General features: G+C 39.4%; 1 protein-coding gene and 1 pseudogene across 2 annotated transcripts in view; one reads left to right on the forward strand and one right to left on the reverse strand.

Annotated features, from left to right (window-relative positions):
- CAT (catalase) overlaps positions 1-17,244 on the reverse strand; it is a 36,651-nt gene that overhangs the window by 5,551 nt on the left and 13,856 nt on the right. The window contains exons 5-10 of the mRNA XM_079103254.1: positions 16,824-16,928; positions 16,090-16,215; positions 13,298-13,489; positions 12,741-12,893; positions 8,886-9,024; positions 6,397-6,527 (exon numbers count right to left, since the gene is read on the reverse strand). Coding sequence (XP_078959380.1) covers positions 6,397-6,527; positions 8,886-9,024; positions 12,741-12,893; positions 13,298-13,489; positions 16,090-16,215; positions 16,824-16,928 — 846 coding nt within the window. The remainder of the gene's footprint in view (positions 1-6,396; positions 6,528-8,885; positions 9,025-12,740; positions 12,894-13,297; positions 13,490-16,089; positions 16,216-16,823; positions 16,929-17,244) is intronic.
- On the forward strand, positions 2,758-6,388 carry LOC306638514 (KATNB1-like protein 1; annotated as a pseudogene). Its single transcript has 2 exons — positions 2,758-2,784; positions 5,245-6,388. The product of its transcript is annotated as a KATNB1-like protein 1 (transcript).

Raw genomic sequence — 17,244 nt, forward strand, 5'->3', positions numbered from 1 at the left:
TCTCTGGTAGAAATATTATGTAACGGTGGTATTATTGAACATCACTTTAAGCATCACTTCCTAAGTGCCATAGTTCAATGGTAGTTTTTTGGCAGTAAAATCTGCCTTGGGGAATAGCCCCTCCATAAAAACTGACAAACATTACAAACCACAACTTTCTCCCCCAGGGAGTTGGACTGTTAAGTATTTATCAACATACCACTAATAAACTCCCCCAAAATATTTATTCTCACAGATATTTGGTCAACCTACAATTCTAAGAAGTTAAAATTAAAAGCACCCACACATGTACAAAGATAAACAGCACACTTATTTCAGCATGTGGACTAACTAGACTACGTCACGAACAGCTTGAACAGGACACTCTTCACTGAACCCAGGTTCAGCCTTCACTACTGCTCAAGTAAAGGCAGTTAACTCTGAATAAGTTAAACTGGAGGATGCTCCTGTGCTCTGACTTGCATATTCTTAAGTCTAGCTAACAATCACTTCTCTCTGTAACTCAGCTGCTCACTGCAGAGAGGCATCTATCATCAATAACCGAAGAATCTGAAACCACTCCATCAGCTCCACACTTTAACCACAGACCCTTAGTAGCAGACCAAATTCCTTTATAAAAAGAAAAGTGTCACAGTTACCAGTCAATTCAAAGTGAGAGGATTTTTTTCTTTAATAAGTTTTTAATTTAAGTGTAACATGCCTGCAGTAAAGGGCATCCAACATAGTGTGAAGTTCAATGTTTCTGTGAACACTACTATGTAATGACCACGCAAATGAAGATGAAAAATACCCACATCTCAGAAATTCCCTTACCATAGCCCATCTCAGTCACTATCCCCTTTCTCCTACCTAAAGGCAATTTGTTTTACTTCTAATAGCATAAATTTGTTCAGGCTTTGTTTTTAAAATTTAATCATACAGTCTATATTATTTTATATGGTCTTTTTGCTCAAAGTCATTTAGTAAGAATTTTATTGGTTTATTGCAATAGTTTATAAATTCCCATTACTAAACACTGAGAGAACATACGATTGTTTACTTTTCCATTCTTTAGTTAAATGAACATTTGGGTGGCATGAATGGTCTTGTAAACGACTTCAGATGATCATATAGCTAGCTTTCTACTGGGTATCAACTAAAGAGAGGATCTGCTAAGTCAAAAGGCAACCAATATTGTCAAACAAACTTCCAAACTTCCAAACTTCCAAACTTCAGCCTCAACCAATATTGTCAAACAAACTTCCAAAACAGCTGAACTAATCTAAACTCCCATGAGAGTTATACCTGTTCTCACAACACTTGATATGGCAATCTTTTAGATTCCAGCCATTCTGGTGCATGTGTAGCAATGTTTTATTGTGGTTTTAGTTAGCATTTCAGTGATGATTAATGAGGTAAACCACCATTCCATGTTTTTCAGCCATTTGGAGATCTACCCCCTTTGGTGATGTGCCTACTAGAGTCCACTGCTCATTTTTTTATTCAGTGGTCTTTTTCAGATTGTTCTGTAGGAGTTCCTCATATTCTGTATATGATTAATTTGCTAGATGCACTGTAAATATTTTTTCCCATTCTGTGATTTTTCTTTTCAATCTCTAAATGGCGTCTCATAGGGCTGGGGATATGGTTCAATGGTAGAGTGTCTGCCTAGCAGGCATGAGACCCTGGGTTTAATCCCCAACACTGCAAAAAAAAAAAAAAAAAAAAAAAAAAAAATCTAAATGGTGTCTCATGATGAACAGTTCTTTCTCTCTCTTCACAAACTAATCTTATTATCTACTGCCCTGCCTTCCAATTCACTAATCCTCTCTCCAGCTGTATTAATCGCCTTTTAAATTCATCTACTGTTATTAATTTCAATTGTTGCAATTTCTAGTTCAGTATGTCTATTCAATTTTTCATACATTAAAGTTATCATATTAAGTTCCCCTTATTGTCATCTATTTTCTTGAAAACATTAATCTTGGTTATTCTAAAACCTGCATCTCACAATTCTATTATCTGCATTTCCAGTAGGTTTGTTCATATTGTTAGTTCAGGGTTTTTTTTTTCCCCCCTCATAGAGCCTTGATTTTCAGTCATAAAGTCTTATGTGTTAGGTGTACCTGATAATTTATTTCTGAAAGGATATTTACACATGAAAAGGTCTAGATATAATCTGAGATTCTATTATCTGCCAAAGAAGATTTATGTTTGCTTCTGGGAAGTAGACAGAATGCAGAGAGATCGCCAGTGTTATTACAGTATGTACATTTGGGTTTTGGCCATGATTCCTGGCTCAAAACTTCCTCCCTAAAGTACACCACAGAAAATAAAATTTTTCTTCCCTGAGGCAAGTCATATCTTCACCTGCCCCTCTGTCTTGGAGTTGCCATAAAGAAATTCTCTATTCTTGTCTGAAAGTAGATGGTAACACCTCCTCATTCCAGAAAGTCTCATACTAGGACGGAGGACTTCTGCTCAGAGAGGCTAAGCAGAATCAGGACAGACAGATCTTGCTGGGTTTCCCCACTCAGTCTAGTAGCAGTAGCATTAGACATGCAATAAAGTTCAGAAGAAAAAGTGGGCGGGGCTGGGGTTGTGGCTCAGTGGTAGAGCACTTGCCTGGCATGTGTGAGGCCCTGGGTTCGATTCTCAGCACCACATAAAAATTAATTAATTAAATAAGGGTCAATTAACAACTAAAAAAAAATTTTTAAAAAACCCCAAAACCTAAAAACAAAAACCAGAGTTCCCAGAGGTTCCAGATAACTGAACATGAGGTTCTTCTTTGAGGGTGGTACTGTCAGAGGGCACGGAAGCCTGTGTCCTTCTCCACGCCTTGCCCTTTGCAGCTCCTCATCTGTACACTCTATAATAAACTTTATAATAAACCTGTGAACATGTTTCTCTGAGTTCTATGAACCACTCAAGCAAATTAACTGAACCAACCCCAATGAGAGGTTTGTGAGAACCCTAATACATATCCTGATAATCAGAAGCACAGACAAGAAAACCCTTGAGGCCTAAGATGAGCACGGGGATGGGGGGCAGTCTCAGGGTCAGAGGCCTCAACTGTGGGACTGACACTCTCTAGGGGTGAGAACTGAACTAGATTAGGGGACACCCAGTGCTATGGCTTGGTTATAAAGTCTCCCCCAAAGGAAATTCAAATGTTGAGGGCCTGTTCCCCAATGCAGTGATGTTCAGAGGTGGGATGTGGAAAAGTGACTGGCCTCTCACCTCATCAAGGATTAATCCACTGATGGATTAATGATTTGAAGGCATTATGGGAGCTGGTGGAAATTTAAGAAGTTGGGGCCTAGCTGGAGGAAGTTGATCATTAGGTATTGGCCCTTTTTTTTCTTTTCTTCCACTCCCTCCCATCCCCCTCCCCCTCTCTCTTCCCCTCTCTCTCTCCCTCCTTCTCTCCATCTCCTTCCTGGCTTCCATGAGCTGAGCAGCTCTTCTCTGCCATGACATTCTATATACCTCAGGCCCAAAGCAATGAGCTGCTGACCATGGACCGAAGTCTTTGAAACGTGAGCCAAAATAAATCTTTCCTCCTCTAGGTCGTTTTTCTCCAGATGTTTTCCACAGCATTGAAAAGCTGACTAACATACCCAGCCAGTGCCCACTATAGAATGGACCGCTTGCTTGCTGGTGGGGAGAAATCCCCATACCTTTCAAGGTCACAGAAGTCTCTTGATTGTGGTGGTGTAAGAACAGAAGAAGAACTGTTTTTTCCAACAAATTTCCTTAAGACTGAGCTGATGCACAGCTGTGTTCCAGTTCTTGGAAGAGCAAGTTTATTTCAGGTTTGCCCTTCTTCCTAGACATGCCTTTCAGGTTTCAGCTGAAGTCTGGGGAGCTGACCAGAAGCTCTCCTCCTCAGCAGACCCTGGACTGCAGAAGCACGAGGCTGCCAGGAGCGCCACTCAGCATTCTGACAGATGCTTGCAAGACATTAACAAATGGTTTGTGAGGAGAGGACAAGAAACACCAGGCTTGCCTAGCACCTTCTTTTTCCCGAACTTCTATCTAACATCTTGATCCCTTAACTCCTTGCTTCAGTAGTTCTCCGAGGCCTTTAACCACATGCTTTCTGTACTGTCCCCAGCATTCCAATGTCCTCCATAAGAGGACAGGTCTGCCATAGCTGGAAGTGGAAGTCCAAGTGAATCATTTTTAACAGAATAAATCTGAACCACCTTCTGTATTTCCCACATGACTTGTCATTATATAATCATGTTTTAAATCTATAATGACAGTAGCATGGCTGCTTAGAAATGTGCATACTATATGGTGATAAGAAAATCTCTCAGGATTAAAAACAGAAAAAAGAAAGTCAATATAGTAAGGATCACATAGTAAATTTTAAGGTGCAAACAACAGCCTCATTATTAATTTCTGTAAGAGTTGTATGATGCATACAGCACCTATATTAACCTGGCATAGGCAAATTTATTTATGAGGGAGTATACTGCAATATACTTATTACTAAAAGGAATGCAGTTAATATAAAAGGTTTGTAGGAGCCACTTTTAGTCTAAACATGTTTTATATCTTAAAATAATGTTTCTCACACATGTACACATGCAAATGCCTTTCAAATATATCCTCCCAGTGAATTCATATTTTTAAAGTATATTTTAATTGGAGTCCACATTCTCAAACTGAGAAACTAGAAATAGGTTCCAACCCCATTTAAATACTAAGCTTAACATAAACTACCCTCACAGAACTCTAGAAAAACTACATTTTTAACTTTACTCTTGTGCTGTGTGTGGTGTAAGCTGCCCTGAACACAAGGCTACCATGGGGCTATCCCTGCTCGAGCCCCTCACAGCAGTTATTGAAAGTGTCCTTAGGGCAGCCACAGTTGATTGGAAACAGGATGAGCACCTGACCAGGGGCAGTTAACTCCAGGCTGACCAAAGGCCAATGACACAGAGACCAGGGTGAAAAGATTAACTGAGTCCATGTGATTCTTTCTAGAATCCGATACAGAAGTATTGAGAGGAGTGGAAGGTGCCCCCGCACTGAAAAAAAGAAAGGGAAAAGAAAAAAGAGAAAGAAAAGATAACAGCTACACGCAACATTGAAAAGGCTCTGAGTGGGGCCCGGCAATGGGGAGGGGGTTACTTAACAGATTATGGATCTGAAACCCAAAATATTAAAAACCAGAGCTTTTGGGGCTGGGGATGTAGCACAGTGGGTAGAGTGCTTGCCTTGCAAGCATAAGGCCCTGGGTTCAATCCCCAGCACCGCAAAAAAAAAAAAAAAAAAAAAAAAAACCAGAGCTTTTGTGATAATACTGAGGATCATTCCATTAAGCCTTGTAGGAAAAGATCTAACTTCACCAATAAACACATGCAGAAGGTTATGAATTCTCCAAAACAGCTGGCCGCTGATATAAACAGAACAGCTGGATAAGCTATGAAAAGCCCCGTGGCGGAAAGAAAGTTCATCATCCCTTTCCAAATCCTTTCTACAGAAACAAACAAATACAAAACAGTCCCCTAGAAGTGGGGAGCTGTGACAAGGTGAACAAGGAAAGTGAACTGGCTTACGCAGGTCACCTGCCTGAAAAATCATGCCGTGATAGTTGAACATATTTGGTAAACTCCAGTGACTTGGGTCTTCATAGACAGGAATCCAACATCAAAACAAGGCACAGTAGTCTTTTTTTTTTTTTTTTTTTTTCCTGATATTTCTCAGGACCATGAAACAACGGTACAAGTTTTGTTCAGAAGGAATTTGAGATTGAATGTAGCTTTAACTTTCTGGAAAAAGAGAAGTATAAGCAAAATGTGTCACTGATTTGATGGGACAAATCTTGGAGTTGCAGCAGATCGCCTTCCTATGCTCACCAATAGTTTATAGGAAGAACAACAACTGATCTCTCACTGGGGTGCTATGTAGGTTTGTTGCTTCTAGTAACATTATTACTTAAAAACAAATTTGAAGAATATGCAATAGTTGGTTTAAACTGGCTTCAAGAAGTGTACAAAGATATTGGTCAAAATCATCATCCAAAACAGAAATTATAAATGAGAGAAATATTCTTATTTTAAAACAACAATTAAGTCACTGTGCGAACAGGAACACCATCTAAGTAGATTTGATGGTGTTTATGCTGTACTTGCTCATTTCTTAGATTTCTGTGAGATCACATGTCCCCAGCAACCCCAGCTGCATCCCTTCAATAAGGCTTAGGGGAACTGAAACGAGTCTCCATACCCGGAACGCAAAGGGCATGGTCATACGAGTCTCCACCCCTTCCAATAAGGAGCAGGTTTACTACTAGAGATAAGTCTGCCCTGAATTCAATCTAAGATGCTAGAGAGGGAAAACAGGCGACATCAACAGCGGGGAAGAAGCAGGTGACCTCCACGGCAGGCAAGGAACCATTACCTGAGTGACATTGTCCTCGTTGGCACTGTTGAAGCGCTTCACGTCTGCAGAGCACTGCGAGCTATGCTCCAGGGCCGAGCGCTGCTGTTCCGGGGCACTGAAGCTATTGGGGTAGTAGTTAGGGGCGCCACCTTTAAAGGCAACCAAACTCATTAGGGACAGGAAAGCTTAAACCAGCGGGCAAGCAATCACTGCGCAAAGAAAACAATTCAAATGGCAATTAAATACACACGCACACAAACACACACACACACAAACACACATGTGATTTTTCACTACGATGGCTTTGATTTTACTATGATGGCTTTGATTCTAGCTTCACTTTCATACTCCACAGACCAGTAAAAAAGAGGTTTCAAATAATGTTTATATTTATAGTATATCAGCATTCATTCATCTGGCCTTTACAGAAAGAAAGAATGATAGATATAATCAAAATAATCAAAATGTTTTCTATGACAGAGGCTTTTTTTTTTTTTTTTTTTCCAATTCTGGCATATTTGCTTTCCAAATTACACTCTGCCTCAGCTAAGAGAACAGCAGACGCTGACTTATCTGAGCCCACGCTGCCTAAACAGGAACAGCCTAGAAACTTAAGTTGTTTGCGCAAACCAGCCTGTGGTTGGAATTTTACCTAGCTCACTACCAGAGCACATTATCCACAGTGGATAATTAGGAGATGCCTATGTGTGATATGGGTCAGGGCACCAAGTGTCAGGGGGAGGACACCATACCATCATGGAGTTCAATTATTAGCTCAAGAAATCTGTCCCAGGTCAGCCATGTCTCCATGGAAAGCAAAATGCTTCAACAATCAGTTACCAATGTTTTCTGCATTAAGAATCTGATCTTTAAAATGTGCCTATTTGAGTAATTTTAAAATTCTATTTGTAAATAATCGCTGACCTTTACTCAACGTGGGAGTTGTCTTTAAAGCACTGACTACTGGGAACAATTAAGCTCTTTCATGGAACTTTACACACACAGCCCAAATGCTCTACTTCTAAAATCAGGCAGTGTGTCAAATATATCCACATATACTTTTTTCTTAAATATGCCACCATAATGGTAAACAAGAAGCGTAAACATGAAGCAGTTATTTATTAGTGAAGTTCAAAATATACACTGACCTCTGCATTAACAGTTTCAATAAAAAAAGGACTAAAGAATGTGAATGGGAAAAAAATGAACAGAAGAATGAAAACACAGAAGACTACTTGAGGCAATAACACAACCCATGCCTCTGAGTACCTCGGGAAGCAAGAATACTGCAGCCGCCTATTATAGTCAGTTAGAAAGCATGGAAACTTGTTATATACGTGGGAGAGGATTAATAGCAATGGTGATGAGCAAAGCATAAAGTTACATATACAAAATAATCTTCAATATGAAAAAATATTAACAGAAAAGCATGGCAAGAAACACAGTAAAACGCCAGTCATGGCCTGGGGATACTGGGACCACAAATAGATTTTCTTCTCTTCTTCTCTTCTGTATTTTCCAAATTTCCTTTAAGGCACATTGTTTTTATCATAGAAAAAAAATTGTTTTCATATTGGCATCTATGACTATAAATATAGATCATCAGCAAAATTTCTAAAGAGATCAATGTAAGCAGCCTGTTACTGAAACACATGTGTCCCAGGTAGGAAATAAAAACACTAAGATCTCTACTAAACTGTGGAATAGTAAAAGAAAAAACGACACGAATCAGGCATTCTGCTTGGCTAACTAGAATAAGGAATTAAAATTCAAAGACTATACATGGCACCAAAAAAGTAATTAAAAGAAATAAATCAAATATTTAGTAAATGAGCTCCAAAAAACAAAATACAGTGGGGTCTCATCTCACCAGCTGATCTCACTCCTGTCTAAACAGAAGTGGCCCAGAAACATGAAGTGGTTTGTGCAAACCAACCAGAGGCTGGAATTTTCTTAGCTCTGCCAGAATCCGTTTACATGAATTCAACCACATTCACTCAGCAGAGAGGAGCCCCTGATTTCCTCCACCTCCCTTTCTCTCCTCCCACTAGCTCATCCTACCCCTTCTAGACCCTCCATGGCCTCAACAGAAATACAAAACAAGGCAAAAGACAGCAAGCTTTGGCCTCTGCATTTCCAAGGATCTAAGTCCTAGTTATCTAAGGGTGATTGAAGGAACTGTCCATTTTCTAACTCCCATATTAGCTTCACTCTATTACAGCCAAAGGGCAAGCTCTTTCTCCCAACCTTCAACTATCAGATGGACAGCAAAGTAGAATCTGAGGCAGGAACCCTCAATAAAATACATAAAGCCGACATAAAGAGAGAGAGTCCTTGGGAAGTTTAAACCATCAGTGCTGGGCAAGAAATACTTGGTGGCTGGCAGCACCTGTGGGGACTGTCACAGCAAAGGAGGTCCTGTGGGGCTGGTCTGAAAACCACTGGTCTGGCGTCCTGCCCTCTGTGCCCTCTGCCCTGGCAGGGGAGCCAAGAGTCCTCAGGCCTACCCTGATTGTCATGCATGCACATGGGGCCATCGCGCTGGTAGTTGGCCACCCGAGCACGGTAGGGGCAGTTCACAGGTATCTGAAGATAGTTGGGTCCCAGGCGGTGGCGGTGAGTGTCAGGATAGGCAAAAAGGCGGCCCTAGGGTAACAAACATGACAGAGACCATTACTTATGAGACAGGAAGTGGGCTACAAATGTCACTGTAACATTCACAGTGAAAAAGACTCTGCACATGGTCACCACAAAGCCTTGCCTATCCCCTCTCCAAAGAGCCAGAGTCTTCTCATTTATAAAGTGAGTTCTCCCTAACAGAACCACCCTTAATGATTCAGGCCACATGGTCACCCAAAAACTTCATGTCTGTTCTAAAATAATGCCTTTTTCCTTCCAAATGACAAGATAGCATCCTGTCATATATTATTTCCCATTTCTAAGGAAGTTTAAAATTGTACAATATATTTACTATATACTATATATATACTATATCTAACTAACCGGAATCCTGACTTAATTCCAGACCTCCTCATTCCCCTACTCTAGGGAAGGAATCAACTATTCACTTTTAAAAAGCAGCACATTTCTACAAAACCAACCATGTGGGAATTCTTCAAGAATCACCTTCCACATTGCGTTCTGAATCACCTCAAGTACACTGGGAGTTCTGAAACCTTTTAGGAATAATCAAAGTACTACACAAAGAAAACTGGTTCAAAATCGTCACTCTATAACGTCAAAGGTAACAAATCCAAGATTAACCAAAGCAGGTGGTAAGCATTTTGACATTTCTTTCGGTTAAAAGCTTTATGATCAATCTTAATACCCAATTTCGATACTGAAATATTCTCACTATTCAAAGTTCTCCTCTATGAGCAATTTTTATTTCATTGACTTTATCACTGACCTTGAATCTTCATTAGTATACTTATATCCCTAGTTTGACAAGACAAAAATAAAAACTAAGAAAATTCTGTACCAAATCACTCCTACAAGCATGCTTCACCCAGTTCCCCAGTCCTGCCCACAATGTTCCCTTAACTGAAAACTCTACTCCCATAGTCAGTTCAGAGAGTCTAAGACAACACTCAGATGGCTGGTCATGCAGCCATGACTAAAACCCAGCTATGGCTGAGAAAGGTGGTTGCCTCCTTTGGCTCAAGAAGTTGTGCTCCAACTCTTATCAACAGGGTACAAGATACAATCAAGCTGTGAGCAACTCCTGGATGTAGCCTCTATCACATGGTTCTGGTTTTATGTCGACCTAGCCTGTCTATGGGTGGAGATCCACAGAGGTTATGAAATGAGCACAGTGAGGCCATACCTGACACCGACTTGAATCTAGGTCTTACTCAAGACCCTGCCCCTGAGCTCCCTTGCTGAGCCTGGAGGAGAAAGCAGAACAGTCCTTTTGCATGCAAGCAACTGGCCCGCCTCTCCAACTCCAGCTGAAGAGTGTGGGAGTAAAGAGGCTGCACCTGTACTGTCAGATACTCAGGGGACAGTCTCTCTGTGACTCACATTATACTATTTGTTCATTTCACAGCGGTCTGGCTTATCACTTTGGATAAAGTCTTAAAATTTATCAGCAAGGCCTGTCAAAAGGCAAATCAGAACACTGTGCATTAACACACCAACTTCCACTGCCCAAGCTTCAGCCTTCACTGGCTCCTAGCAGGAATCACTTAAAGTCCTCCTAACCAGGTGTCCACTTCCAGGCCCTCCTCCAATACATCAGACCCAAAGAATCTTCCTAAAGCCCACTCAGATTGTATCACTAACCTACTCAAAAACCTTAAACTAAATGTTTAAATGAGGACAACCGTCCTTCCCCAACTGAACAGCTCCTAAAATATTCTGTGGAATGAGAATTCACAGCTAAATGACCTGAGAAGTTATGGGAGAAGCTAGGCTAGGATGGATAACCTGATAAAACTTAGAGAAGTTCTTTCAAATGCTTGAAAAACCCACTAGGAAAAACTAAAGAGAGCATACTAAACTGAAAATATGTAACTGTCAGAACTAAAATCAACTCTAGTAGAAATGACAAGATTGCCTTTCACTTGTCACCTACCCCAGGCTCTCTTCCCCACGATTTCAACACACGCCTTACACACGCATGGGCTTGCTCTTGTTGCAGAGAAGAGATATTTGCTGTGTGGTCCTTTTCCCTGAGCCTAGAATTCCATTTACATCTTTAATCATGTGACGCAGTGTTACTGCCTGCCTCCACGTCTCACTGTGATGGATCCCAGGGACCAGTGGTGACTTAGATTCTTGTGAGAAGACTCTGGTGACCTTTTGTTCCTCAGTACTAGGGTTATTCAGTCCTAGCTTGGCCATAACAGTTTCATGCCTTGGTCCCTCTGTCATAGAGTTCGGCACTCTTCCAAACCCAGGCAGGAAAGCTCTGGGGCCCGGGTCACACTGCCCTAGCTTCCTCAATTCCCCAGTTTCAATGCAAATACTTCTGCTTTTGCTCTGTAGTCTGCTCAAATTTCACTTATTATCCTCAGCTGCCAGGTCCCTCATTTCTATTTATCACCAAGAGGTGTGATTCTACTTGTTATCTACTGAACCACAATTCTCAAAACCAAAGAAACTTTTTGTTTTCCTAGAAGGAACAACTGTCTAAATTTCCACTGAAGCATTTAAAGTCTCACCTGATATAAACTCAATGAACCAGTCCAAACTCAATTCTTCTCAGTTAAGAAAGAATGACTATGTAGCTTTAATATACCCCAAATATTCTACCTTTGTGCCTGTCCTATTCCATTTACATGCCGAAAATCAAAATCCCATCCATTCTTCAAAAGCCATCTCAAAAGCTAGCTCATTCCTGAAACTCTGCCACGGACATCTAATCAGACAACATTTCAGCTTTGGATTCATCATGGCACCCTGCCTTATGTTTTGATCATCCTGTGTTTTTATATCCATCATAGAATCCAGGACAAGTCTATCATACACAATAGAAAAATACTCATTAGTTAAAAGGAGCCAAAAACTAAAGCAAAGCATACTTTCTATAAAAGCCTTAGATATCCCCCAATGTCACAGCAAAAAAGTCAATTAAAAAAAAAAACAAAACAAAACAGAAATCCTAGCTTATACTCCATGGAGACTGACACCACCCTGGAATCAGAACTTACATAAGCAGCACCCCTCAGTCACTGTGATCTGAGCTAAGGTCTGACCTTTAACCTCTGCTTCGTTCTCATGGTTCAAAAACACAAAAATTGATTTACATGATAATTATTAAACCAATTATTTTCCTACTAATCTGTGGTCCAAAGTAGAATTTCCACTCTTTGTACTCTAAGAGCGTATTGATAAATGACTGAAAACAGGCCCTGAACACCTAGCAACTACTGCAAGACATGACTAGATTAATCTGCTTTTAATCACCAACAGCATAAATTTAGTTCATAAAAATTGTCCCCAGATCTGCTTTTACAAATGGGAAAATGCAAACATCACCGTGGAATAGGAAATGGATAAACTTAAGTTGACCCAGGTGTTCTAATCAATTAATTATTATTCCCTCCTGTCCATTACAGGTTAAAACCATGCTTTATCCTACAAATACCTAAGGTGCTTCTATTATGTCTTTTTCTTTTAACTAAGAGACCAAATGTTCATGTCTTCACATACATAGGAACTTTACTAGGGACTCTGGTTTAAAAGTGGTTTATTCAAGGAATGCCCATCTAAGGATGTTTCAGCCCAGTGAGTTCCACAAGGAACTAAGCACCCAGGTTAAAGTTTAAGTAAATGTTCTAGTTAATTCCTAGTATAGAGATCATGCCAAATCACACATCATGTGTGTGCCTGAGAACATCTCAATCCACCAAGCTTACCTGAAGCATTTTGTCAGGACTGGCCTCAATGCCGGGTGGCATATTGCTTGGGTCAAAGGCTATCTGTTCAACCTCAGCAAAGTAATTAACTGGATTTCGGTTTAAGACCAGTTTGCCGACAGGGATAAGAGGGTAGTCTTTGTGAGGCCAAACCTGAAAATAATGTTATGTTCACAATTAACAGACAACCAACTGAAGAGTATTAAAGATGCCCTAATATATTGACTTTGAGATATAATCAAGTCAGTAAAAATAATTTTTAACCCAACAAAACATGATAAGACTTTAAGGTAAGAAAGTAAGTGAAAATGTTCACAACAGTACATCAAAAGTACATCAGTCATCCAAAATTCATTCCCTGATAATAACAATAAATGGAACTACAGGAACTTGATGCACTCATCCAACAGACACATGGAACTGAGATGCTGGGGGCCTCGCCCACAGCCACAAGACCCGAAGAGCTGCCACCACATGCCTGTGCTGTCCCTGCTGTTGTGAACACCACTGGGATTTATTTTGTTTTCTTAGAAACAATATAATTGTTGCTGACTTACTTTGGTGAGATCAAATGCATTAAATGGGAAAGTTTCTGCCTCTTTGAATGTCATGACCTGGATGTAGAAAGTCCAGGAGGGGTAGTTGCCCTTGGCAATGGCATTGAAAAGGTCTCGGAGGCCATAGTCAGGGTCTTCCTGGGAAAGTCTTGCTGCCTCCTCAACAGAAAGGTTTTTGATGCCCTGGTCAGTCTACAGAAAGGAAAAAATGAGGTCAAACTCAAACTTATTGCTCAAGCTATAAAATTTAATCAGCCATTTATTTACCATGAGAAACACTACCCAAAGACTAAACTTTCTTTACAACAGTTTTATTGTTTAAGCCTGATAATAGAGAATTTATCAGCAAGAAATTCAACTTGATTATCCTGATTCTTTAAGAAATCAATTAAATCCATCTATACATTTCATATTTAAGAAATCAATTAAATCCATCTATATATTTCATATTTAAAATTAGTTCTGTATTTCCCTTTAATTCTATATTATTTGAATTTTTCCACTCATGTTACTTTACTAATCAGAAAAAAATCAAAATGTATTTTAAAAATAAGCAAAAGGCTAATAAAATTAAAGGACTTCACTTTTTTTTTTTTTACATCTAGCAATTTTTTAAATCCTGTATTTTATAACAGCTCAAATAAATTACTGAGATTGTGCTTAGCTAGTATCCCTCCAATCCCCACATCCTTCCTGATTTGTTTTGTTTTAAGGAAATCATAGAATAGTAGTTCAGAGCCGAAAAGAACTTTAGTACAGCTGCTCAGAACCAGTTCTCTAATTATGAACAGACAGAATTAGTATTCTCACTCTCCAAACAAACCAAAAATCCCAAGGAAGTTAAGTCGCTTTCACAAGGACTCCTGTTATCACAGCACATTGCTCCTACACTGCTGACCAGGCATTCAATTCTAAAAGACAAGCAAGGTGTCCTGGAAAGACTTTCTTAGCAAAAAGCAACTCTGGAAGGCTGCTCTATCTCTACCACAGAAATTCCAACTCTGTCTAGTAAGTGGCAAAGTTTGAACTCTTCTTACTATTGGTCCAAAAGCCAAGCCACCTTTAGGATTAAAACATGAAGGTCACTATGTGCAGACCACCCAAAGAGCTAATACATTAAACTGCAATAATACTGAAATACTCTTATGACTTCTACTGAATCCCTTGAGTTCAGAAAGGAATCCTCATAGGTCAAAAAAATTCAAACCAGGGCTGGGGACATAGCTCAGTTGGTAAAGTGCTTGCCTTGCAGCACAGGGCCCTGGGTTCGATTCCCAGCACCGCAAAAAAAAAAAAAAAATTCAAACTAATAAATCCATGAACATCTCAAGCTACCTTGATATCCTGATGAGCAGACCCGTAAACAATTCTAGTTTTTCCAAGGCTAGCAGTAATATCCCAACTTTACAATGAAAAGAACTGTCATGCAGAGAATTTAATAACATGCCCAAGGTCACAGTTATGCAAGAAAGTGAAGATTTTAGTTCAAGTTAGCTTAACTTCAAAGCTACCAACTAAGCTGGCTGCCCCACACACAATCATTTAGTCTTGCTCTAAGTGACTCCTTTGGGCAAATACAAGCGAATGGATTAACTGCTTCTTGAAATTGTTCCAAATCATAAATAAAAAAAGAGATGAAAAGTTTTCCTGTTTGATATACCTAAATAATTTGTTTCAATAAAAACTAAGGAAAGATACATGAGAAGAGGGCTTTTGGATGTCACTAAGAAGGACACTGCATTGATCAGGAGGCCACTGTCTTCTGCCTATTTTAGCAACAGTATTTGAAAACAGATGTTCTCAGGCTTCTATTTTTAACTAGCTCTCTGGAATTCATTGGAAATAGCACTTACATTATAATAAATGCCAAGATCATACCAAGGGAGTGCTCTTTAAGTCATTTCAGTTGATTAAAAAGTTCCCCCAAGCTTCTCCAGAGGTAACTGATTTGATCTAACTATATGAAAGCAAATTAAAAAAAGAAAAGTATAACTTTATCTTCTGACATTTGTAATTGATTTTACTTTTTTGCCTTGCTCATAATACAACCCCAATAAATGCTAAATAAATTGATGGATCACCTAAAAAAGTTAGAGAAGAAATAATTTTGGAACAATAGTACGAGATGCTGAAGTGATGGTGAGATTGGTATATGCCCTAATCTGCCTTAATCCCCTTCTGGACCCTAAAAGACATCTACGCTTAGGGCAATGACTCCAGGCTAGGAAAGGCAGAGCCCACAACACTTCACTGTGTGCTAGGGCTTGACTCCAAACTCCAACAAAGAACTCCCGAGAAGCTGGGATAACCTAGGTAGAAATCTCCTTCTGCCTAGCCTGGAGGCCTAAACCATCTTCCTACCTCTGAGATCACACCAAAACTTTATCTTCCCACTCCAGAAGAAAGAATCTTAGCATGCACCTGCCAGCAGCAGAAACATTAAACTAAAGCACCAGTACAAAATGAGTATCTAAAAATATATATATTTATGGCAGAACTTACAGGATCCAGAAGGGAAAAAAAAAAAAGCTTGAACTGTTGACAGTAGTGATGTGCTACCTCTGGCCATGCATAAAGAAGAGACTAAAGAGAGACTATAAACAGTTCTAGCTGGGCAGCATGAATTTATTCTCTGGGTTGGGTGGCCAACACAATATTCCCAGTGCGGATCAACTAGATCAATACTTCCCATCCTGGGGTGAAGAAAGGGAAAGGTGGAAGAAGCCCTAATTCCTGCTCAGACTTCTGGAGGAGTAAGGAGAGGTGGATGTTAGGAGCAAGGTAACAAGTACCTTATAATGGAATTTGCAATAAACTGCCTCTCCATTCGCATTAACCAGCTTAAAAGTATGTGATCCATATCCATTCATGTGCCGATGTCCATCCGGAATCCCTCGATCACTGAACAAGAAGGAAACCTAAGGAATAGAAATATAAAGCTTCAAATTTCTCAGTTTAAAGCAAAATATCCTAGGTTTTTAAGACATTCCTAAGTTTCCAGAAAATTCCTTAATGACACAGAACTTACCAGCCAATATCCCATGGGAAGAGTTATCAATATTTCATATACAGAAAATAACAAAGAAGAGAGTTTCAAAGCAGAATGATAAATAAGTCATTAATATCATGACTCAAAATTCCATGAAGGGAAGCTAAAATATATCTAAAAACTAGTTTAAGCTGTTATTCAAAAATTACTTTAACAGTAAAATAGTTTGGTACTACTTTCCCCTTGTTTTCCTAAAGTAGAGTTTTACCTCAGGATAGATTTTAATCCTTAATATTGCTAAGTATCAATTGATAATGTTTCTAGTTATCTGGAATCAACATTTAAGGTCTATGAATGAAGAGAAATAAAATCAGTCATTATAAAACTCTTCATGATCAAGAAATTTGAGGAAGCATCCCAGAAAGAAAGTCAGAAGCCAATTCCTATAAAATAGCCCCATCTGGAGAAACACAAGGCCCAATTAACAGTTTCAACCCAGTGATGTATTATCATATAGCAAAAAAATAAGATTCCCACCTGATGCAGAGACTCAGGACGTAGGCTCCAGAAATCCCAGACCATGTCTGGATCTTTCAGGTGTGTTTGAGGATTTCTCTTTTGGCTGTGGATAAAGGATGGAAACTAAATGGAGAAAAAGAAAAAAATCCAAAAACTAAGTTTATAGGAGTTATGATGTCTTACATGATACATTGCCTACTACTCAATGGATCAGAATTCTAAACAATACTAGAATTTAAACTGTCAAACCCTAAAATGAAATTTACTCAGCATATACAACTAGTACCTAAGATTCCTAAAGTATTTCAAACATATACAGCTAAAATATCTCCTTAAAGAAAAATATGTATACACACACACATACACCATTGAGGTCTACAAATACCTCCACCCAAGCATGTAAAGACATCCTTTACATATTTTGGGGCAAAACCCCTCT

Source organism: Sciurus vulgaris, assembly GCF_902686455.1.
Source record: "Sciurus vulgaris genome assembly, chromosome: 11".
In the NCBI taxonomy this organism is placed as follows: domain Eukaryota; kingdom Metazoa; phylum Chordata; class Mammalia; order Rodentia; family Sciuridae; genus Sciurus; species Sciurus vulgaris.